A 25,449-nucleotide genomic window follows, 5' to 3' on the forward strand; every position below is an offset into this window, starting at 1 on the left:
TACACTCATTTCAGTAGGACTGTGGCACAGAAGATAAGATCTGTCCACATTTTTCATGTTTCCTTTATCTCTTCTAGCTTCCTGAAAGCTCAAGGCCAGATCTAATCTACAGTTAAGGCAGTTATACTAATTTTCATGGTAAACATATTTGGTTTTTTTAGCCTTTGCTTATAATTCATTGTCTGTGAACCTAGGAGGTTAATAATTTTATTAAAACCTCATCTGTGTGTTATTGTTGTAAAGTAGCCTCAAAATTTTGGTGGGGAAAAAGGACTATAACAAATTAAAAAAATTACTAAGCTTGGGTAACATGGGTTGCTAAAATACTGTCTAATAACTTTGAAACTGTCTTACAGCACTATGTAGGAGGAAATGCAGCTTTAATTGGACAGAAATTTGCAGCCAACTCAGATTTAAAGGTAGGTCAAATTCCCAGATTAAAATCTGTACCTTTCACTAGTATTTGAATAATTTTGGGAGCAAGAATAAATACTCATCTTATGGACCACCTAGTATGTGCCAGGCCCTAGGTCTCTTGTTAGGAGGCAGAACGGTACTAGTGGGACAGTAGTAATAGCTAGTGCTTCCTCAGTGCTTACTGTGTGAGGACGGTGCTTTGCATAGAAAAGCTCTGTTAGTCTGACCCACATCTGAGGCCAGTTGGTGCTGTTGTTGGGATTGTAATTGTCTTGCTTTCCACATGAAGCTTGAGGCATAAAGAGGGTCATAGCTAATCAGAAATGGAGCTTTTCTAACCTAGAACCCTAGCCCCCATATTCTTAAATATTATATCACATGACAGTTGAGAGGATTTGGGCTGTGGAATCAGTACCTAGGATTAGGGCACACACTGATGAGAGAAAAACATAGTTGGCTGTATTGATGAGCCTGGATCCAGAGTGTTGGGAAATGAAGGCCTTTAGATGGAGGTCAGTAGGGGAGGGTGTCTTCAGATCTTAAACCATTTGGTTTAAACAGAATTAAAAATTATTGCTATATTCAAAATAACATGTGAGTAGGAAGGTTCTCTGCTATGAGTTGAATAGGGGGAGGCCAGCAAGGAGGTTTTTGCTCTTGTAGTATTGTAAAATGATTAAGATTTGAATTTGAGCGGCCAGAAGGGGAGAAATAGAGGTGTCTAAAGCCTACTAAAAATGGAATCACTTGAGGGGTGCCTGGTTGGCTCAGTCAGCTGAGTGTCTGACTCTAGCCTTCTGCTCAGGTCATGATATCAGGGTCATGGGATGGAGCCCCATGTTGGGCTCCATACGGGGTGTGGAGCCTGCTTGAGATTCTTTCCCTCTCCCTCTGCCCTGCTCCCACTGTGTACTTGTGTTTGCGTGTGTGCTCTCAAAAAAAAAAGAAAAAAATGAAATAAGGTAGAATCACTTGATTCTAGACCATACATGAGGACAAAGAAGATAGATTTGACAAAGATGATTCCAGAGTAAACAAACTTGAGAAGTGCAGAATAGATGTGACTACTGATGACAGTGGGGAATCATGAGTAGTCCTCAAGTTTGTGGGACCTGACCTGAAAATAGAAATATAGGTCAGGGGCACAGAATCAAAACCCCAGAGATACCCAGAAATACAGATAATCAGCTATTTGAAGAGGAAAAATGCATCTGGAGCCACATTGTACACCACGAGATAGATGTGGAGAGCATGTTAAAGTGTGAGCAGTGGCATTTTAATAAGAATTAAAGTTCTTATAAAACATTAAGATTGGAAATACAGATTTCTTTTGCAACTACTGTCTTTAAGGTACTAATAAACTGGAAGTTCTAGGACTGACTTTCAGAAATACCACCAGCTGATAGAAGAGAAGACCAGTTATAAGCTCGTTAGAGCCAGGTTCTTCCCATCAGAATCCTGGTCCGCAAAAGGCATTCTCATGACCCTGAGAAGTAATTCTGGCCTCTGAGAGGACAACACCCCAAAAGTTCTGGGTGAATACAAGATTGACCTTTCAGTATCGACCTCTTCAGAGGCCAGCATTTGCTCTTGGTTTCTGGAAAAGCCAGGCCTAGGACCATTCCAATTGGAAGACATCCTGGTAAAGTAAGTCTGGCTTCGGTGGGAGATTGAGAAAAGGGATTTTCAATACAGCCCTCATAACAGTCTGAAGAAGTAAGGTATTAAGACCCTTTTGAGGGGCGCCTGGGTGGCTCAGTGGGTTAAGCCTCTGCTTTCGGCTCAGGTCATGATCTCAGGGTCCTGGGATCGAGCCCCGCGTCGGGCTCTCTGCTCAGTGGGGAGCCTGCTTCCCTCTCTCTCTGCCTGCCTCTCTGCCTACTTGTGATCTCTGTCTGTCAAATAAATAAATAAAATCTTTAAAAAAAAAAAAAAAAGACCCTTTTGAGCATGAGAAAAGAGGTTAAGTAATGAGCCCCAGGACACCCAGCCTGGAATTAACTGAGCCAGGATTCAAACTCTGGCTCTCCATGACCTTAACGACTCTGTACTAATCTCTCGGATTTAGTTTAACCTGCTGAAATGCTTCTCAACAAAGTGATCATCTGAGATCAACCAGAGGTTAAGGGCTAGGTATTTTCCAAAGGTAATAATAAAAATAATAGTTAACGCTTACGTAGTTCTTATTATATGTCAGGCACTGTTTTTAGTGCTTTGTATATATATGAATTCATTTAACTTTATGATGCCCTATAAGAGAAGTCTTATTATTATCCTCACTTTGTAGATTGGAAAAATGAGGCATGAAGAAGTTGTAACTATTCAAGTTTGCACACCCAGTAAGGGGTAAATCTTAAGATTTAAGAGCTGGGATTTGAACCCAGGTATTACAGCTCCAGAGTTCATGCCCCCCCCCCCCTTTTTTTTTAAGATTTTATTTGCCACAGAGAGAGAGTACACACAAGCAGGCAGAAAGGCAGGCAGAGGCAGCGAGAGAAGCAGGTTCCCTGCTGAGCAAGGAGCCGATGAGGAACTTGATCCCAGGACCCTGGGATCATGCCCCTAGCCGAAGGCAGCGGCTTAACCAACTGAGCCACCCAGGCATCCCCAGAGTTCACAGTCTTAATGGCCATGCTGTATTGTGTCTCAGAAGCAGACCTTGGTGAGTATAGCAAAGGCAAATTTAGTGGAATGGTAGAATGGAAACTGTGCAGGTAGAGAGGGCCTTTAGAATGTATTTATGTTGTTTAGCCAAGAATTAGGAATAGATTTTGTATTTCATCAAATACTGTTTTTGCATCTTCAGAGATGATTGAATGGTTTTTGCTTTTCAGTTTGATATGTGGTAATTACATTTGTTTCCAGGTATTAAACCGACCTGCATCCTTAAGATAAACCTCACCTGGCTCAGATGTATTTTCATTTTTCATATTGATGGATTCAGTTTACAAAATTTTGCTTTAAAAATTTGCATCAGGCACCTGGGTGGCTAAGTTGGTTAGGCAACTGCCTTTGGCTCAGGTCATGATTCTGGAGTCCTGGGATCAAGGCCCGCGTTGGGCTCACAGCTCTCCTCGTGGAGCTCTCCCTCTCTCAAAGAAATAAATAAAATCTAAAAAAAAAGTAAAACTGGCATCAATTTCTATGAGGTCTGTACTTTCCTTGTATGTCTGCCTGGTTTTGGTATCGGGGTACTACTGAACTTATAGAATGAGTTGGGAACTGAGCCTGGATGGCTCAGTTGTTAAATGTCTGCCTTTAGCTCAGGTCACGATTCCAGCATCCTGGGATCGAGCCCCATAGCAGGCTTCCTACTCGGTGGGGAGCCTGCTTCTTCCTCTCTAGCTCCTCTGTGCTTGTGTTCCCTCTCTAGCTATCTCTCTCAGTCATAAATAAACAAAAATCTTTAACCAAAAAAAAAAAAAAGAGTTGAGAAATATTTCCTTAATTGTTTGTAGAATTCACCAGTGAAATCCTTTAGGCCTGGAGTTTTTGATGTGGAAAGGTTTTTAACAACAAATGTGATTTCTTTAGTAGATATGGAGAAATTCAGATTTTGTTTCAAGGAATTTGTCCATATCCTCTAATTTGGTGAATTTGTTGGCATAAAATTAATTGTAGTATTCTCTTATCCTTTTAAGATCTATAGAATCTATAGTGATATCTCTTGTTCTTGATATTGGTAACTTATGTTGTCTTTTTTTTTCTGGGAAGATCATCCTTTTCTTGAAGTACAGTTGACACAATATTACTTTTAGGTGTACAACATAGTAATTTGATATTTACATATGTTACAAAATGCCATGATAAGTATAATTATCATGTCACCATACAAAGATATTATATTTTCTACTATATTTCCTATGCTCCCCATCCCTGTGACTTTTTTTTTTTAAGATTTTATTTATTTATTTGACAAAGAGATAGCACAAGTAGGCAGAGCGGCAGGGAGAGGGAGAAGCAGGCTCTCTGTTGAGCAGGGAGCCTGATATGGGACTCAATTCCAGGATCCTGGGATCATGACCTGAGCTGAAGACAGCTGCTTAGCCAACTGAGCCACCCAGGCCCCCCCCATGACTTATTTTTTTTATTATTATTTTATTTATTTGACAGAGAGAAATCACAACTAGGCAGAGAGGCAGGCAGAGAGAGAGGAGGAAGCAGGCTCCCTGCTGAGCAGAGCCCGATGCAGGGCTCGATCCCGGGATCCTGGGATCATGACCTGAGCCGAAGGCAGAGGCTTTAACCCACTGAGCCACCCAGGCGCCCCCCCCCCGCCATGACTTATTTTTAAGTGGAAGTTTGTACCCTATTCCCTTTACCTTGTTTGCCCATCCCTCCACCACTTTTCCCTCTGGCAGCCATGAGTTCGTTCTGTGTGTTTAGGAATTTCGTTTTGTTTGTTCTTATGTTTTGTTTTTCAGATTCCACATTGAAGTAAAATCAAATTCACTTAGCAGAATATCCTGTAGGCCCATCCATGTTGTTTTAGATGGCAAGGTTTCGTTCTTTTTTTTTTATGGTTGAGTAATATCACAATATATATATATATATATTCCAAATCTTCTTTAACCATTCATCTGTTCGGGATATTTAGGCTGCTTCCATATCTTGGCTAAAGTAAATAATGCTGCAGTGAACATAGGGGTAGGTTTGTTTGTTTGTTTGTTTGTTTAGGTAGGCTCCATTCCTAGCATGGAACCCAACACAGGACTTGAACTCATGACCCTGAGATCAAGACCTGAACTGAAATCAAGAGTTGGATACTTAACCATCCGAGCCACCCAGGCATCCCATAACTATATCTTTTAGAATTAGTGTTTTCATTTTCTTTGGGTAAATACCCAGGAGTAGATGTGCTAGATCATACAGTATTTGTATTTTTAATTTTTTGAAGAATCTCTGTACTGTTTGCCAGAGTGGTTGCACCAGACTGTTACATTCCTGTCAATGGTGCACAGCGGTTCCTTTATCCTCAACATCTGCTGTTTCTTATCTTTTTGATACTGGCCATTCTGAAAAGCATGAGGTTATCTCTCACTGTGGTTTCGATTTGTGTTGCATGTCCCTCGTGATGAGTGATGTTGAGCATCTTTCAGTGTGTCTGTTGGGCATCTGTATGTCTTCTTTGGAAAAATGTCTCTTCCAGTCCTCTACGCATTTTTTTAAAAGTCAGATTTTTTTTTGGTGTAAGATAGATGAGTTTCTCGCGTATTTTCATTATTAATCCTTGATTCAGATACTTCATTTGTAGGTACCTCCCATTCATTGTGTTGTCTTTTCATTCTGTTGATGATTTGTTTGCTATGCAAAACTTTTTAAAGGTTTTTTTTTTTTTTTTTTAGTTTATTTATTTGACAGACAGAGATCACAAGTAGGCGGGGAGGCGGGGGCAGAGAGCCCTATGCGAGGCTCCATCCCAGGACCCTGAGATCATGACCTGAGCCACAGGCAGAGGCTTTAACCTACTGAGCCACCCAGGTGCCCCGATTCAAAACTTTAGATTCATGTAGTCCCACTTGTTTATTTCTGCTTTTGTTGCCCTTGACTGAGGAGACAAATCAAAAAAATATTGCTGAGACGATGTCCAAGAACTTACTGTTTTAGGAGTTTTATGGTTTCAGAACTTAGATTTAGAAGACCTAAATGTAACCCATTTTGAGTTTCCTTTTGGATATGATGGAAGAACGTGGCCCAGTTCCATTCTTTTGCAGGTAGATGTCCAGTTCTCTTAACTAATTTATTGAAGAAACTGTTTTTTCTCCGTTGTATATTCTTGCCTCCTTTGTCATTGATTGGCATATAAGCAGGGGCTTATTTCTGGGCTTTCTACTTTGTTCCATTGGTCTTTTATGCCAGTACCATACTGTTTCAATTACTATAGTATTGTGTAATGTAGCCTGAAATCTGGGAGTATGAGCCTCCAGCTTTGTTATTCTTTCTTGAGATTGCTTTAGCTATTCAGGGTCTTTTCTGATACCATATAAATTTTAGTATTATTTGTTCTTAATTCTGTGAAAACATGTTATTGGTACTTCAGTAGGGATCACACTGAATCTGTAGATTGCTTTGGGTAGTATGGACATTCTAACGATATTAATTTTTCCAGGCTGAGAGCATGGTATATCTTTGCATTTACTTGTGTCTTCTTTGATTCCTTTCATCAGTGTCTTATGGTTTTCAGAGTACAGGTTCATCACCTCCTTGGTTAAATTGATTCCAAGACATTTTATTCTTTTTAATGATTCACTTTTTTTTTAAACTTTTTTAAAACATTTTTTAACATTTTATTAATCTATTTATTGTGAGAGAGAGAGAGAGAGAAAGAGCACAAGCAGGGGGAGCAGCAGGCAGAGGGAGAAGTAGGCTCCCCCCTGAGCAGGAAGCCTGATGTAGGACTCATCTCAATCCCAGGACCTGGGCCAAAGCCAGAGGCTTAACCAGCTGAGCTACCCAGGTATCCTAACATTTTTTTTTTTTTAATTTTTTTATAAATATATAATGTATTTTTAGCCCCAGGGGTACAGGTCTGTGAATTGCCAGGGTTACACACCTCACAGCACTCACCATAGCACATACCCTCCCCAGTGTCCATACCCCCCCACCTTCTAACCCCCCTCCCCCCAGCAACCCTCAGTTTGTTTTGTGAGATTAAGAGTCACCCATGGTTTGTCTCCCTACTGATCCCATCTTGTTTCATTTATTCTTTTGCTACCCCCCAAAACCCCCTATGTTGCATCTCTACTTCCTCATATCAGGGAGATCATATGATAGTTGTCTTTCTCTGATTGACTTATTTCGTTAAGCATAATACCCTCTAGTTCCATCCATGTCGTCACAAATGGCAAGATTTCATTTCTTTTGATGGCTGCATAGTATTCCATTGTATATATATACCACATCTTCTTTATCCATTCATCTGTTGGTGTACATCTAGGTTCTTTCCATAGTTTGGCTATTGTGAACATTGTTGCTATAAATATTCGGGTGCACGTGCCCCTTTGGATCACTACGTTTGTATCTTTAGGGTATATTCCCAGTAGTGCAGTTGCTGGGTCATAGGGTAGCTCTATTTTTAGCTTTTTGAGGCACTTCCATGCTGTTTTCCAGAGTGGTTGCACCAGCTTGCATTCCCACCAACAGTGTAGGAGGGTTCCCCTTTCTCCGCATCCTCGCCAGCATCTGTCATTTCCTCACTTGTTAATTTTAGTCATTCTGACTGATGTGAGCTTGTATCTCATTGTAGTTTTGATTTGTATTTCCCTGATGCCGAGTGATGTGGAACATTTTTTCATGTGTCTGTTGGCCATCTGGATGTCTTCTTTGCAGAAATGTCTGTTCATGTCCTCTGCCCATTTCTTGATTGGATTGTTTGTTCTTTCGGTGTTGTTTGCTGAGCCCTTTATAGATTTTGGATACTAGCCCTTTGTCTGATATGTCGTTTGCAAATATTTTCTCCCGTTCTGTCAGTTGTCTTTTGGTTTTGTTAACTGTTTCCTTTGCTGTGCAAAAGCTTTCGATCTTGATGAAATCCCAATAGTTCATTTTCGCCCTTACTTCCCTTGCCTTTGGCGATGTTCCTAGGAAGAAGTTGCTGTGGCAGAGGTCGAAGAGGTTGCTGCCTGTGTTCTCCTCAAGGATTTTGATGGATTCCTTTCTCACATTGAGGTCGTTCATCCATTTTGAATCTATTTGTGTGTGTGGTGTAAGGAAATGGTCCAATTTCATTTTTCTGAATGTGGCTGTCCAATTTTCCCAACACCATTTGTTGAAGAGGCTTTTTTCCATTGGACATTCTTTCCCGCTTTGTCAAAGATTAGTTGACCATAGAGTTGAGGGTCTTTTTCTGGGCTCTCTATTCTGTTCCATTGATCTATGTGTCTGTTTTTGTGCCAGTACCATACTGTCTTGATGATGACAGCTTTGTAATAGAACCGGAAGTCTGGAATTGTGATGCCACCAACTTTGGCTTTCTTTTTCAATATTCCTTTGGCTATTTGAGGTCTTTTCTGATTCCATATAAATTTTAGGATTATTTGTTCCATTTCTTTGAAAAAAAATGGATGGGATTTTGATAGGGATTGCATTAAATGTGTAGATTGCTTTAGGTAGCATAGACATTTTCACAGTATTTGTTCTTCCAATCCATGAGCATGGAACATTTTTCCATTTCTTTGTGTCTTCCTCAATTTCTTTCATGAGTACTTTATAGTTTTCTGAGTATAGATTGTTTACCTCTTTGCTTAGGTTTATTCCTAGGTATCTTCTGGTTTTGGGTGCAACTGTAAATGGGATTGACTCCTTAATTTCTCTTTCTTCTGTTTTGTTGTTGGTGTAAAGAAATGCAACTGATTTCTGTACATTGATTTTATATCCTGACACTTTACTGAATTCCTGTACAAGTTCTAGCAGTTTTGGAGTGGAGCCTTTTGGATTTCCACATATAGTATCATATTATCTGCAAAGAGTGATAGTTTGACTTCTTTGCCGATTTGGATGCCTTTAATTTCTTTTTGTTGTCTGATTGCTGAGGCTAAGACTTCTAGTACTATGTTGAATAGCAGTGGTGATAATGGACATCCCTGCCGTGTTCCTGACCTTAGCGGAAAAGCTTTCAGTTTTTCTCCATTGAGAATGATATTTGCAGTGGGTTTTTCATAGATGGCTTTGATAATATTGAGGTATGTGCCCTCTATCCCTGCACTTTGAAGAGTTTTAATCAGGAAGGGATGTTATACTTTGTCAAATGCTTTTTCAGCATCTATTGAGAGTATCATATGGTTCTTGTTCTTTCTTTTATTAATGTATTGTATCACATTTATTGATTTGCGGATGTTGAGCCAACCTTGCAGCCCCTGGAATAAATCCCACTTGGTCGTGGTGAATAATCCTTTTAATGTGCTGTTGGATCCTATTGGCTAGTATTTTGGTGAGAATTTTCGCATCTGTGTTCATCAAGGATAGTGGTCTGTAATTCTCTTTTTTGATGGGATCCTTGTCTGGTTTTGGGATCAAGGTAATGCTCGCCTCATAAAATGAGTTTGGAAGTTTTCCTTCCATTTCTATTTTTTGGAACAGTTTCAGGAGAATAGGAATTAATTCTTCTTTAAATGTTTGGTAGACTTCCCCTGAGAAGCCATCTGGCCCTGGGCTTTTGTTTGGAGATTTTTGATGACTGTTTCAATCTCCTTACTGGTTAGGGGTGTGTTCAGGTTATCTATTTCTTCCTGGTTCAGTTGTGGTAGTTTATGTCTCTAGGAATGTATCCATTTCTTCCAAATTGTCAAATTTGTTGGCGTAGAGTTGCTCATGGTATGTTCTTATAATTGTATTTCTTTGGTGTTGGTTGTGATCTCTCCTCTTTCAATCATGATTTTATTTATTTGGGTCCTTTCTCTTTTCTTTTTGATAAGTCTGGCCAGGGGTTTATCAATCTTACTAATTCTTTCAAAGAACCAGCTCCTAGTTTCGTTGATTTGTTTTATTGGTTTTTTTTTTAGTTTCTATTTCATTGATTTCTGCTCTGATCTTTATGATTTCTCTTCTCCTGCTGGGTTTAGGTGTTCTTTGTTGTTCTTTCTCCAGCTCCTTTAGCTGTAGGGTTAGGTTGTGTATTTGAGACCTTTTTGTTTCTTGAGAAAAGCTTGTTTTGCTATATATTTTCCTCTCAGGACTGCCTTTCCATTTCCCACAGATTTTGAACCATTGTGTTTTCATTATCATTTGTTTCCGTGAATTTTTTCAGTTCTTCTTTAATTTCCTGGTTGACCCATTCATTCTTTAGAAGGATGCTGTTTAGTCTCCATGTACTTGGGTTCTTTCCAAATTTCCTCTTGTGATTGAGTTCTAGCTTCAGAGCATTGTGGTCTGAAAATATGCAGGGAATGATCCCAATCTTTTGATACCGGTTGAGACCTGATTTAGGACCCAGGATGTGATCTATTCTGGAGACTGTTCCATGTGCACTAGAGAAGAATGTGTATTCTGTTGCTTTGGGATGAAATGTTCTGAATATATCTGTGATGTCCATCTGGTCCAGTGTTTCATTTAAGGCCTTTATTTCCTTGTTGATCTTTTGCTTGGATGATCTGTCCATTTCAGTGAGGGGAATGGTAAAGTCCCCTACTATTATTGTATTATTGTCGATGTGTTTCTTTGATTTTGTTATTAATTGGTTTATATAGTTGGCTGCTCCCATGTTAGGGGCATAGATATTTAAAATTGTTAGATCTTCTTGTTGGACAGACCCTTTGAGTAGGATATAGTGTCCTTCCTCATCTCTTATTATAGTCTTTGGTTTAAAATCTAATTGATCTGATATAAGGATTGCCACCCCAGCTTTCTTTGGATGTCCATTAGCATGGTAAATTGTTTTCCACCCCCTCACTTTAAGTCTGGAGGTTTCTTCGGGTCTAAAATGAGTTTCTTGTAGGCAGCATATTGATGGGTTTTGTTTTTTTATCCATTCTGATACCCTGTGTCTTTTGATTGGGGCATTTAGCCCCAACTATTGAGAGATATGAATTTAGTGCCATTGTATGTCCTGTAAAGTGACTGTTACTGTATATTGTCTCTGTTCCTTTCTGATCTACTACTTTTTAGTGTCTCTCTTTGCTTAGAGGCCCCCTTTCAATATTTCCTGTAGAGCTGGCTTGGTGTTTGCAAATTCTTTCAGTTTTTGTTTGTCCTGGAAGCTTTTTATCTCACCTCCTATTTTCGTGATAGCCTAGCTGGATATAGTATTCTTGGCTGCATGTTTTTCTCGTTTAGTGCTCTGAATATATCATGCCAGTTCTTTCTGGCCTGCCAGGTCTTTGTGGATAAGTCTACTGCCAATCTAATGTTTTTACCATTGTATGTTACAGACTTCTTTTCCTGGGATGCTTTTAGGTTTTTCTCTTTGCTGCTAAGACTTGTAAATTTTACTATAAGTGACAGGGTGTGGACCTATTTTTATTGATTTTGAGGGGGGTTCTCTGCATCTCCTGGATTTTGATGCTTGTTCCCTTTGCCATATTCGGGAAATTCTCTACAGTAATTCTCTCCAATATACTTTCTGCTCCCCTCTCTCTTTCTTCTTCTTCTGGAATCCCAATTATTCTATTGTTTCATCTTATGGTGTCACTTATCTCTCGAATTCTCTCCTCGTGGTCTAGTATTTGTTTGTCTCTCTTTTGCTCAGCTTCTTTATTCTGTCATTTCATCTTCTATATCACTAATTCTTTCTTCTGTCTCATTTATCCTAGCAGTAAGAGCCTCCATTTTTTATTGCACCTCATTAATAGCTTTTTTGATTCAACTTGGTTAGGTTTTAGTTCTTTTATTTCTCCAGAAAGAGCTTTTATCTCTCCGGAGAGGGTTTCTCTAATATCTCCATGCCTTTTTCGAGCCTGGCTAGAAACTTGAGAATTGTCATTCTGAACTAGATCTGACATATTACCAATGTCCATATTGATTAGGTCCCTAGCCTTCAGTACTGCCTCTTATTCTTTTTTCTGTGGTGAGTTTTTCCGCCTTGTCATTTTGTCCAGATAAGAATATATGAAGGAGCAAATAAAATACTAAAAGGGTGGCAAAGACCCCAGGAAAATGTGCTTTAACCAAATCAGAAGAGACCCCAAATCATGGGAGGGAGAAAGGGGATAAAAAGAAGTTCAGAAAAAAAAAGTTAAAAAAAGAAAACGAATATAGAAAAAATAAGAAGAAAATGTATACATGTATATATTAGACTGGTGACTAGAACAGGGCCACCGACTTAATTTTGGGAGTATTTTGGTCTCTTAGAAGACACTACCTCCCAAAATTTTAAAGAATGAAAAATGTATATAAGGGTAGACATAATGAAGGGATGAAATATGCCTGTAAAGATGAGAAAAAAATTTTTTTTAATTTCTAAAAAAGGAGTTGATAAAGTAAGTTGGTTGGGAGAATAAAGAAAAAGAAAGTGGAGAGAATTTGCTCAGGCTGGAGACTAGAACAAGCCCCGAGCTAGATTTAGGGTATATTTTGATCTATTAGGAGAGGTTGTAACCCAAATTTTTTAGAGGAAAAAATCCTATGTGTATACAAGAAATATAGTTAGATACAATGAGGGATAAAATATGACTATACTAATGAAGGTTCAAAAAAGATTATTTTTTTTTGAAAGGTATTGTTAAGATAAACTAGTTTAAAAAATGTTAAAAAGGGAAAGGATAAAAATTTTTTAAAAAAGTTTAGCAGAAGAAAAAAAAATTAACTGCAAGACTAAAGAATCATAGGGAGAAAGCCATGAATTCCTTGCTTTGCTTTCTCCTCCTCTGGAATTCCGCTCTTCTCCTTGGTAAGTGAACTTGGTCTTGGCTGGATTTCTTGTTGATCTTCTGGGGGAGGGGCCTGTTGTAGTGATTCTCAAGTGTCTTTGCCCCGCCCTTACCAGGGGCCAGACTAATCCCCTCGGGTTCGCTTTTGGGAGCTTTTGTTCCCTGAACACTTTCCATAGAGTTCCAGAGGACGGGAATGATAATGGCAGCTTCCCAATCTCCAGTCTGGAGGAGCCAAGAGCTCGGGGCCCCACTCTTCAGTGCGCCCTCAGAGAAAAGCGCTCAATCACTCCCGTCTCCCTGGCCTCCAGCGGTGCTCCGAGCTCATCCCGCCTGTGACTGGTTCAAGGTAACCCTGAGTTGAGAGCTCACTCCTCAGCTTTGTCTCTGTAGCCGGTTTCCCTGCTCTAATACCTGCGATCTCTGCAACACTCAGACACCCCTGATCCTTCTGTGACCCCGCGGGACCTGGGGCCATGCTGACCCTGCATGGGCTTCACCCCGGTTTAGCCTCTGGAGCGATGTCCCTCAGTGGAGCAGACTTTTTTTTTTTTTTTAAGATTTTATTTATTCCTTTGACAGGCTGAGATGATAAGTATGCAGAGCGAGAGGGAAGCAGGCTCCCTGCCGAGCAGAGAGCCCGATGCGGGGCTCGATCCCAGGACCCTGAGATCATGACCTGAGCTGAAGGCAGAGGCTTTAACCCACTGAGCCACCCAGGTGCCCCTGGAGCAGACTTTTAAAAGTCCTGATTTTGTGCTCCGTTGCTCTGCCGCTTGCCTGGAGCCGGCGCCTCCCCCCGCGGTCTGTCTTCCTGTCGCTTTGGATTCATTTCACCGCCAGCCCTACCTTTCAGAAAGTGGTCGATTTTCTGTTTCTAGAATTGTTGCTCTTCTTCTCTTCGACCTCCTGTTGGATTTTTAGGTTCGCAATGGTTTGATAAGCTATCTAGCTGATCCCCTGCTACTTGATGTAGTCTCAGCCTGCTACTTCTCCGCCATCTTGACTCCTCCCCATTTTATTCTTTTTAATGCAATTGTAAGCGGTATTTTTTTCTTAATTTTTTTTCTGCTAGTTTGTTACCATATAGAATGCAACAGATTTCTGTATATTTTGTGTACTGTGACTTTGCTGAATTAGATCCCACAGTTTTTTTGGTGGAGTCTGGTGTTTTCTAAATATAGCATTATGTCATCTGCAAATAGTGACTGTTTTAGTTTTTCCTTGACAGTCTAGATGCCTTCTATTTCTTTTTCTTCTCTGATTGCTGTGGCTAGAACTTCCAGCACTGTGTTGAATAAAAGTTGCGAGAGGTGCATCCTTGTCTTGTTCCTGATCTTGTCTTATTCCTGATCTGTTGAGTATGATGTTAACTGTGGGTTTGTCATATATGATGGCCTTAATTATGATGAGTTGTTTCCTCTATACCCATTTTGTTAAAAGTTTTTATATTTTGTCAAATGCTTTTTTTGCATGTGTTGATGATCACATGATTTTTAGCCTTCATTTTGTTAATGTGGTATATTACATTGATTGGTTTGCAGAAATTAAACTATTCTTGCATTCCTGGAATAAATCTCACTTGGTTCTGGTGAAAGTTTTTTTTTCCCCAATATCTAGATTCTTGCTTTATTTTTTTGAGTCAGGATTTCTATCTATCTTGCCAGAACATGCACATTTGAACTTATTGTTACTGTTTTCTTTTCTTCATTTTGTTTTACCCATCATTCTTAGTTGTTTTTCTTTTTAAGTTTTTATTTAAATTCCAGTTAGTTAATGTATAGGGTAATACTAGTTTCACTAGTAGAACTTTGTGAGTCATCACTTCCATACAACACCCAGTGCTCCTCACAAATGCCCTCCCAATACTTGTCACCTATTTAGCCCATCCCCGTGCCACCTTCCCCTAGCAAACAACAGTTTGACTTCTGCCTTTTATTTCTTTTTGTTGTCTGATTGCTGAGGCTAGGTCTGAATGATCTTTTTAATGTACTTGAAATGCAGTTTAATATTTTGTTGAGGATTTTTTCACCTATGTTCATCAGTGATACTGGCCTGTAATTTTCTGTTTTTGTAGTGTTTTTGTCTGGTTTTGGTTTCAGGGTAGTGTTGGCCTGATAGAATTAATTTGGACATGTTCCTTTCTCTCTGTCTTTTTTTAATAGTTTGAGAAAGAGGTTGTAACTATTCTTTAAATGTTTGGTAGAATTCACCTGTGAATTCATCTGATCCTGGACTTTTGTTTTTTGGAAGTTTTTTGATTACTGATTTAGTTTCATTACTAATAATTGGTCTGTTCGGGCTATTTCTTCCTGTTGCACTCTTAGAAGATGGTTTCTAGGAATTTGTCCATTTCTTCTAGTTTGTCAGCAGTCCCCTTTTTTTTTCTTAATGACTCTGGCTAAAGGTTTATCACTTTTGTGTTTTCAGAGAACTAACCCTTAGTTTCATTGATCTTTTCTATTCTCTCAGTCTCTATTTCATTTATTTCTACTCTGCTCTTTGGTATCATTTCCTTCCTTCTGCTTTGGGTTTTTATTGTTACCCTTTTTCTAGTTTCTTTCGGTCAAGGTTAAATTGTTTATTTGAGGGCTGAGTGGGTGGCTCAGTCATTAAGCCTCTGCCTTCACCTCAGGTCATGATGCCAGCGTCCTGGGATCGAGCCCTGCATCAGGCTCCCAGCTCACTGGGGAGTCTGCTTCTCCCTCTCCCACTCCCCCTGCTTGTGTTCCCTCTCTCTTTGTAAAATAAATAAATAAAATCTTTTAAAAAAATTGAGTTTTTCTTATTTTTTGATGTAGGCTGGATTGCTATAAATTTCCTTCTTAGAACCGCTTTTGCTGTGCCCCAAAGATTTTAAAAATACTGTGTTTCCATTTTCATTCGTCTCAAGGTATTTTTTTTAATTTCCCCTGATTTCTTTGTTGACCCATTGGTTGTTTAGTACTATGTTGTTTGGCTTCTACATAGTTTTTTTCCACTTTTTTTCTTGGAATGGATTTCCAGTTACCATACCATTATAGTCTTAAAAGATGATATGATTTTGGTCTTAAATATATTGAGACTTGTTTCGTGGCCTAACATTAATTAGCCTGAAGAATGTTCCATATGCACTTGAAAAGAATGTGTATTCTGCTATTTTTAGGTGGAATGTTCTGTGTGTGTCTGTTAAGTCCACCTGGTCTAATTTGTCATTCAAAACCACTTTTCCTTATTGACTTTTGGTCTAGATGGTCTATCTGTTGATGTAAATGGGGTGTTAAAATCCCCTACTGTTACTGTGTTACCATCAATTTCTCCCTTTATGTCTGTTAATCTTTGCTTTATATATCTACATATATAGGTTTCCTATGTTGGATGCATAGATATTTACAACTGTTACATCCTCTTGTGAGATTGGCCCCTTTATCATTATGTAATAATGTTTTATTTGTCTTTGTCTTGTGATAGTCTTTGTTTAAAAATCTGTTTTGTCTCATTTAGTATTGCTACTCCAGCTTTTTTATTTCCCTTTGCATGGAAATCTTTTTTCTTCCCTTCACTTTCAGTTTGTATTTATCTTCAGGTCTGAAGTGAGTCTCTTATAGGCAGTGTATTGATGGTTCTGGTGTTTTCATCCAGGCACCCTGTGTCTTTTGCTTGGAGCATTTAGTGCATTTACATTTGAAGTAATTATTGATAGGTGTGTACTTATTGCCATTTTGTTCTTGTTTTCTGGTTGTTTTGTTGTTACTCTCTGTTCTTTTGCTCTCTTCCCTTGTGACTTGATGGCTTTCTTTAGTGTTCCACTTGGATTCCTTTATTTCTTTTGTGTGTATCTCTTGTAGGTTTTTGTTTTGTGGTTACCGTGAGGTTTGTATATAACATCCCATATATATAGCATTCTATTTTAAGTTGATGGTTGGACACATTTTAAAAGCACTACATTTTACCCCCCCCACCCCATGTTTTATGCAAATACATAAGAACCATATTTTACATTTTTAAAAAATTCTGTGTGTCTCTTAACTATTTATTATAGATCTAGTTGATTTTACTCTTTTTTTTTTTTAAGATTTTATTTATTTATTTGACAGAGGGAGATCACAAGTAGGCAGAGAAGCAGGCAGAGAGACAGAGGAGGGAGCAGGCTCCCCGCTGAGCTGAGAGCCTGAAGTGGGCCTCGATCCCAGGACCCTGGGATCATGACCTGAGCCAAAAGCAGAGGCTTTAACCCAATGAGCCACCCAGGCGCCCCACTTTTTTTTTTTTTTAAGAGTTTATTTATTTCTTTGACAGATCACAAGTAGGCACAGAGGCAGGTGGGGGTGGGGTGGAGAAGCAGGCTCCCTGCTGAGCAGAGAGCCCGATGTGGGGCTCAATTCCAGGACCCCAAGATCATCACCTGAGCTGAAGGCAGAGGCTTTAATCCACTGAGCCACCCAGGCGCCCCTGATTTTACTCTTACCGTCTTTTAACCTTCACACTAACTTTATAAGTGACTAATCTACTACCTTTACTATATGTTTTCTTTTTTTTTTTTTAACTTTTTAAAAATATTTTTTATTAACATATAATGTATTATTTGCCCCAGGGGTATAGGTCTGTGAATCATCAGGCTTACACAATTCACAGCACTCACCATAGCACATGCCCTCCCCAATGTCCATAATCCAGCCACCCTCTCCCTCTCCCCCCCCAACCCCTGAGAAATCCTTAGTTTGTTTCCTGAGATTAAAGTCTCTTATGGTTTGTCTCCCTCCTTTACCAGTGAGATTTTTTCCTTTCATAATTTTCTTCTAGTTTCTGCTTTAAAAAGTCAACATTTCTTATAAGATTAGTTTAGTGGTAGTGAACACCTTTTAACTTTTGTTTGTCTGGGAAATATCACTCCTTAAATTCTGAATGACAGTTCTGCAGGGTATCGTAGTAAAAGTTCTCCAGGGTACCGTATCCTTAGTATCTTTGGTCATAGGTGGTTTCCTTTCAGCTCTTTGAATATGTCATAGGACTCTTTTTTGGCCTGCATAGTTTCTGCTCAAAAATCAGCCAGTAGTCTTATAGGTCTTCCTATAAGCAACCAGTTACCTTTCTCCTGTTGCTTTTAAGATTTTCTCTTTAATTTTTGACATTTTAATTATTATGTGTCTTGGTTGGACTCCTTGGCTTCATCTTGCTTGGGGCTGTCTGTGCTTTCTGGACCTGGCTGGCTGTTTCCTCCCCCAGGTTGGAGAAGAGAAGTTTTCAGCTGTTAGGTCTTCAAGTAAGTTTTCTATCCCTTAGTCTCTTCTTCTGAGACCCCTATAATGCTGATGTTATGTCCCTTGATATTTTCCCAGAGGTCCCTTAATCTGTCCTTTTTTTTTTTTTTAATTCTTTCTTTTTGCTGTTCAGCTTGGGTGGTTTCTACTACCTGCCTTCCAGAGCACTGACCCAATCTCTGCAGTCTCCAATCTGCTGTTGATTTCCTCTGGTGTATTTTTCATTGCAGTTACTGCTTAGCTCTGATTAGTTCTTTTTATATTTTCTATCTCTTTGTTGAAGTTACACTGAGTTCGTCCACTCCCAAGTTCAGTGAACGTCTTTATAACCATTAATTACATTGAACTCTATCAGCTCGATTGCTTTTTTCTGTTTTATTTAGTTCTTTTTTCTGAGGTCTTTCTTCTGAACATATTTCTCTGTCTCATTTTGTCTGTCTCTCTGTTTGTTCCTATGTATTTTGTAGTTCATTCACATCTCCTGGTCTTGAAGGTGGTGGCCTTGTGTAGAAGGTATCCTTTGGGGCCCACTCACCACTAGTCCAGCAGAGTCACTCTGGAGTATTGCCTGTGTGGGGCTGCACATACACATCTCTTGTCCTGGGCTTCAAGTGCTGTGTAGGCACACTAGTGGTTGGGTTTTGCCTGGCTAGCTCAGAGGCTATGGCTGGTGCAGGGGCCCTGGTGGTTAGGGCTGGCCTCCCCTTCCCGGGGCAGGAGTAGCTTTGCTGCAGATCCCAGATGAGGCTGCCCACCAGGTGTGGTGGGGCAAGAGCCACTTTGGAGGGGGTACCTGCCAGGGTGGGCAGGTCTGCAGGGGGATAGCAGGAACAGGGTGAGCATTAGTAGTGAAGTAGATAGAAAGTGTTAGAACTTTTGTTCCCTAGTGTCAGGCCAGCTAGGCTGAAGGAGAACAAAAAATGGTACCTGCTAATGCTTGTATTCACAGAGAAAGTTCCTCTAGATCCCTTCCCCTCCAGCACACATCCTAAAATTAGTCAGATCTCTTCCATGGTCCAGGTGCTTTTCAAACTGCTGCCCTGCCCTGGGTCTTGGCATGAGTGAGATTCTGTGTACACCTGTCGGTAGCAAAGTGTCATTCTACTGTATCCCTGTTGTTCCTGTAGAGTTAAGCCCCACTGATTTTCAGAGCCCAACATTATAGAGGCTCCTCCTTCCAGTGCAGATCCTAGGGCAGGGGGTGCCCAGTGTAGGGTTTGAACCCCTCACTCCTCAGGGAGGACCTCCACACCTGTGCTCTCCCTCCCACTTGTGGGTCAGGACACCAGGGGTTTGGATCCTAGCCAAACTGTGTCTCTGTCCCTTCTACCCTTCTCAGTATGTCTTTTTCTTTCTGTCTTTAATGTGGAAGAGTTGTTCTGCTAATCTGCAGTTGTTCTCAGAGAGAGTTGCTCTGTGTATTGTTGCAGGCTCATTGTGTCTTTGGGAGGAGACGAGCTCAGGATCTTTCTGCAGTTTCCCCTTGTGATCTTTTTTTTTTTTTCTCTCTATCAGATTGCTTAGAGTTTTATCAATTTTACTGATCTTTGCAATAAACAATGAACATTAGGTTTCGTTGATTTTTCTCTTTTGTGTTTCATTAGTCTTGTTCATTTTTAACTTGCTCTTCTTTTTCTAGTTTAAGGTAGAAGCTGAGGTCTGATTTGAGACTATTTTCTGAAATAGATGTTTAGTGATATAAATTTCCCCTTAAGTACTTCTTTAGCTGCATCCCACAGATTTTGATAATTGTAGTTTTCATTGAATTCAAAGTACTTTCTAATAACCCTATGATTTCTTGAACTATTTATAAGTGTGTGATCTCATTTCTAAGTATTTGGGGGTAGCTAAATACTTCCAGATACCTTTCTACTAATGATTTCTTTCTTTTTATTTTAAAAAAGATTTGTGTTTATTTATTTGAAAGAGAGTTTGAGAGAACGAGTGGGAGGAGGGGCAGAGGAAAGCAGACTGCCTGCAGAGCAGAGAGCCTGATGACGGATTCAATCCCAGAACCCCGTGATCTTGACCTGAGCCAAAGGCAGATGCTTAATCGGCTGAGCCACCCAGGCACCCTCTGCTAATGATTCCTATTTTAATTACATTGTGGTCGGAGAATATACTTCTCTTGATCTGTTAAATTTACTGAGACTTTTTTTATGACCTAGAATGTGGTCTATCTTAGAAGTGTTCTTTTTTTTTTCTTTTTTAAGATTTTATTTGATAGAGCATGTGTGCCAGGGAGAATGGGGGTGAGGGGTGGAGGAAGAGGAGAAGTATATTCTGTTGTTGGATGGATAGAAATGTCAGGCCAAGTTGGTGGGTAGTATTGTTAGGTCTATATTCTTACTGATTTTGTGTCTATTTCTTTTATCAATTATTGAGAAGCAAGTATTAACATTCTTATCTATAGTTAACATTCTCATCTATTTCCCTTACAGTTCTATAACTTTGTGCTTCGTGTATTTTTAAGGCCTGTCATTAAGTGTATATCTAACTATTTCTGATTGCTGTATCGTCTTTATGAATTGACCTTTCTATCATTGCCAGGGATAAGGAAAATCATTTCAAAGTATTTGCTCTGAAATCTGTTTTGATTAAAATTGCCTTTGTAGCTTTCTTTTGATTAGCATTAGTGTGACTTAACTTTTTCCATTTTTGTGTTTTAACCTATTGGTATCTACATTTAAGTGTATTTCTTGGGCAGTGGGAGGATGAGCAAAATGGATGAAGGGTAGGGGGAGGTATAGGCCACCAGTTATGGAATGAAAAAGCTATGGAGATGAAAGGTACAGCACAGGGAATTCTAGTCAATGGTATTGTTGTGGTGTTGGTATTGTTATATAACAATTGATTGGTGTTGTTATGTAACAGTGCTATTGTTACAGTGTTGGTGACAGATGGTAACTACACCTGTGATGAGCATAGCATAACATATAGATTGGTTGCATCACTATATTGTACACTTGAAACTAATGTAACATTTTGTGTCAACTATACATCAATTAAAAACAAATTAAAATGAGAAGACAGTAGTATTGTGTCCAGATAAAAACAACATACTAGTCTGTTGCAAAGTAAATAAAATGGTGACTTAGATTTCATAATTAATAAATATTTCTTGTAGGCAGCATATATTTGGGGCTTGCTTTTTAATCCACTTTGACAGTCTCCTTTAATTGGGCTGTTTAGGCCATTTACACTTAATGTGTTTGTTAATAAATTAGATTGGGTTTAAGTCTGACATCTTGCTCATTGTTTTCTGTTTGTCCCACCTCTTTATCTTCCCTTTTTCTTCTTTTTCTGCTCTCTATTGAATTATTTTCTACACTTTCATATTATCTTCTGGCTTATTAGCTATAATTCTTTGTTATTTTAGTGGTTGCTTTAAGATTTATAGTGTACATTTTTAGCCATCACGATCTGTGGTCAGTGATGTCATACTTCATGTATAATCTGAGGACTTTATAATAAACAAGTGCTTCCATTTCTCTTCTCTGGTCTTTATAGTGTTGTTGTCATATGGTTTACTTCTGTGTATGTTATAAACCTCATCCTGTATTGTTAATACTGCTCTTTGAACAGTTGATTATCTTTTAAAGAGATATCAGTAGTAAGAAAAAGATCTTAGGTACTTATCCAGAGTTACCATTTCTGGTGCTCCTCATTCCATTGTTTAGATCTTTATTTCCATCTGGTATCGTTTGACTTCTGCCTGAAGGATTTCCTTTAACATTTCTTATAGTGCAGGTCCACTGATGATGAACTCTTTCAGATTTTGTCTATCTGGAAACTCCTTTAAGGTAATTTTATGCGGCATTTGTAGGTCTTTCTCAGTTCGTTTTTTTCCTGTTAGGAATCACTGTCCTTTGTTGTTGTATCCAAGTGTTGTAAAAATCATTGTTTCATATATTTTTTCTGTTTTTGTTGTTCTTTTGGGAACGGAGGGAAAATTTGGCCTGTGTTCTCTCATCTTGAAGCCTGAAGTATTGACCAGGAATTAGAGAAAAGAAGTAAAGTGGCAGCTGTACAAGCAAGCAGTTAATTATCAAGTAAAATGCCTTTTGAAGCCTCTCTCTGGGTGGGGCACATTAAATCCGAAATCGTGTTGATCATCTCTGGGAACTTTCCTTTACATCCCTGTCCAAGCCTCATTGTTTGGTGATAATGAGCAGGTTGGCCTGGCTGTAGTGGGGTCCAGAGCTGGTGTGGCAGGAGCAGCAACTTGTGAGAAACATCAGTAGTTGTGAAATGACTTCTAGAAGGAATAGCCAGGGAGAGGCCCAGGTTGGAATTGAAAAGGTTTAGGAAAAGTTTCAGAGCACCTCCCCCCCCACACTTGCTGAATTGAGGTGCTCTTTAACTCCCATCTCTGGAAGGCTATCCTGTTCACATAACAGCCAAGTATAATAGGGGCCTGATCCCACAAATTAGGTCCTGTAATTGGGGGCCATATTGTGATCCTGAGGTTCTTTTCTAAACTCTGTAAGATTCAAACATAATTGTCCTCATCACGCAGCTCTGAGCAGACACCTTGCCATCTCTCTTTGCCTACATAGGATGAGTGAGTAAAGAAAAGAAGGGGAGAGTGGGGTGTGTCTTAGCCGTAATAACAAAATGCCATCGGCTGGGTGGCTTCAACAACAGAAATTTATTTTGTCACAATTTTGAGGCTGGAAATTCCAAGATCAACATTCCAGTTTCTGGTGAGGGCATCTTTCCTGGCTTGCAGCCACCTTCTGGTGTGTCCTCACATGGCCTTTCTTCGGTGGGTAAGTTGGAAAGAGAGAGATCTAGCTCTCACTTTTCCTTTTCTTATGAGGCCACCAATCCTCCTGGATTAGGACCCCACCTGTATGACCTCATTGGACCTTAGTTGCCTCCTGAACGTCCTGTCTCCAAATACTGTCACATCAGCAGTTAGGCTTCAATATAGGACTTTGAGGAGGACAAAAATATTCAGTCCCTTGCAGAGCGTATGAGATTCCACAGCTACAGAGGTATATGTCTAACAGGTATGATTCAGGTCTCTTGTCAGCCCCTCGTTTTTGGTGGCCATTCCCTCCATAGGGATATATGTGATAGTAATAGCTCCTCTACTACATACCGCCAAACCACAGCATTTAAAATTAGATTTGGATTCCAGTTTTTGGTTGAAATGAATAGAAGCGTCCTGAATATACCTTTTTGGTCACTGTATAGATTCAGTGGGAACAGGGACAGGTCTCCTGATGGATTTCCTGTGTCTTGTCTCCAGGTTCTTCTTTGCGGTCCAGTTGGTCCAAAGCTGCATGAACTTCTTGATGATAATGTATTTGTTCCACCAGAGTCATTGCAGGAAGTGGATGAGTTCCACCTTATTTTAGAATACCAAGCAGGTAAGAGAAATGAGTACGTAATGGTGTGAGACTGGACAGGGGACTGTGTGTTGTCAGTTTGGGGAGTGACTGTCCTAGAAATTGATCTTTGTAAGTTGACAGGACCCTTTCTTGCCTTACGAGTTTCCTGACCTCTTGGTTCTGCTGAGCTGAAACTGGCCATTGTCTTAGAATAGAGAGTAGTGTAAACATTGAAGAAAATTCCCAGATCTACAGACGAAACTGATCTGAACCCAAGAGAAGTTCGGCTCTAGGAAAACCGGCATCTTGAATAAAAGTGAGAATGTGTTAAACACACACATAGGAAGTTTTTCTTTATTACTAAGGAAAGAGAAGGGCAAGTAACATCTGTTCAGCACTATGCCGGATTCTGCCCTAGGCTTTTCTGGCCAACTGTTCCAAGCCGTTTGGGATTGATTCCAGGCCTCTGGCAAACTTCCTTTGAAGGATTTTATTTTCCCTGGGGTGTGGAAGTGAAGTGTTTGTATTTAGCAACACTTACATTATTTTCCATTATATAATGTTCCGGCACTCATCAGTCCAAATCCAGCCCACCCAGCATCACTCCCAGTAGGATTTTTTGTCACAGAGACTACAGTTCTGATTCTTAGAGAATCCTAAATACCTGAACACATTTTAACTCTTTAATTCTGCGTATTTGCTGTTGTCTCTTTTCTCTGCTTAGAACTCAGACTCTTGAATGTCTGATTCAACACTTTATTAACTCAAAGACTCAAACATCTAAACAGACTAATTGGTCCCTTAAAGTACTGCTTTAATAGGCTTCAGTGAGCTGCTTCCAAGCTGATTAAGAGAAGCTCACCTGCTAGAGTAATTCATGTGAGACAGGAAATAGAGTGCTCCTTGAAAATTATACTTTTTCCCATGTGCATAAAAAAAATTGTCTCTGGTTCTCTTCGGGGTGTTTATTGGATCAGGGAGTTGGGAAGGGCTAGGTCTGAACGTTATGGACAGACCGTTGCAGTAGGCAGTTCACATTTCATTGTGTGCAAGTTTGGAGTTTCTCAGAAACTCAGAATGATAGCTCTTACTGCCAAAGACTGTGGCAAGGGTCCAGAGGTACTGTGCGCTCCTTCAATGAGAGGCATGAACCCGACTGTTGACAGGAAGGGTCTGGAAGAGCTAAAGATGTGCCTTGGAGGGGCTGCTGCCAGTTCCAGATTCCTCTCCCTTGCACCCTGCTGGTGCTCCCCTCCTGACCCAGGGACCTTCCTGGTTCCTGGTTTCTGTCATCTTCTCTAGTGACTGCAGGGTGGAGAGACTGCTCTCTTAGCCAGATTTTGCTGTTGGATTTGACAGCTGTGCCTTGTGTGGAGGTAGGCAGACAGCACAGCTAATCTTGAAAGGAGACCGTCTCCATCCTTGGATTTATGAACCCCACACTTTAGTTTTTCTTCTCTGTGCCTTATTTTGTTAGTACAAAGCGGGGCCTCCCATTAAACTTTATGTGAAATTACATTTTCACTGACCTCTGGAGGGAACCTAGTCTGGTGGCAGAAGCCCTCGGATCACTTGTCTTCACAGAAATCCATCCCCAGCTTCTCTCGAATTTAGATGAATAAAAAGAGGATTTGTCACCAATCATTTCCTCCTTTTCCCCTGCCAGACTTGCCCAGAGAAGCTTGTTTTCAGGCTTTGGGCTGGGGACCTACTGAGTCACACATAGTGGCCAAAGGGCAGGAGAAGGGATCACTCAGAGAAACACATTCTGAGCTCTTTGAGAAGAAGGGGGCTTTGAGGTTCGAGACTCGTCCTGTCTGCATTCTAGTCGGTTCACCTCTCAAGCTGCTCTGTCAGTCCTGTGTCCTGTGGGAACAGTCAGGGAGCAGCTCTCTACTTCCCTCCTCATCTTTGCCTTGCAGAGGCGTATTTATTTTGCTTCTCTCACTTTTGCCCTGAGGAAATTCATTTACTTCAAGTGCCATGAGGCTCTCCTGGGTGCATTAGGCAGTGCTTCCCAGCAGCTCACTCCAGAGGGGACAGTCCCAGGTCCTGCCCTCGGGAGGACTCTGATGTGGATTTCTCCCCTTGTGCAGAGTCTTGTCAGTGGGGGAGATGTTGAATTTGGAGTCATACCCATATTCTTTGTTG

At 40.1% G+C, this 25,449-nt stretch overlaps 1 protein-coding gene across 2 annotated transcripts in view; it reads left to right on the forward strand.

The window, feature by feature from the left end:
• Window positions 1–25,449, forward strand: part of ADPGK (ADP dependent glucokinase) — a 42,144-nt gene that overhangs the window by 9,701 nt on the left and 6,994 nt on the right. For both annotated transcript variants that reach the window (XM_046009915.1, XM_046009916.1), the window contains exons 3-4: window positions 357–419; window positions 23,217–23,337. In XM_046009915.1, coding sequence (XP_045865871.1) covers window positions 357–419; window positions 23,217–23,337 — 184 coding nt within the window. The remainder of the gene's footprint in view (window positions 1–356; window positions 420–23,216; window positions 23,338–25,449) is intronic.

Source organism: Meles meles, chromosome 6, assembly GCF_922984935.1.
Source record: "Meles meles chromosome 6, mMelMel3.1 paternal haplotype, whole genome shotgun sequence".
NCBI classification, from domain to species: Eukaryota; Metazoa; Chordata; class Mammalia; order Carnivora; family Mustelidae; genus Meles; species Meles meles.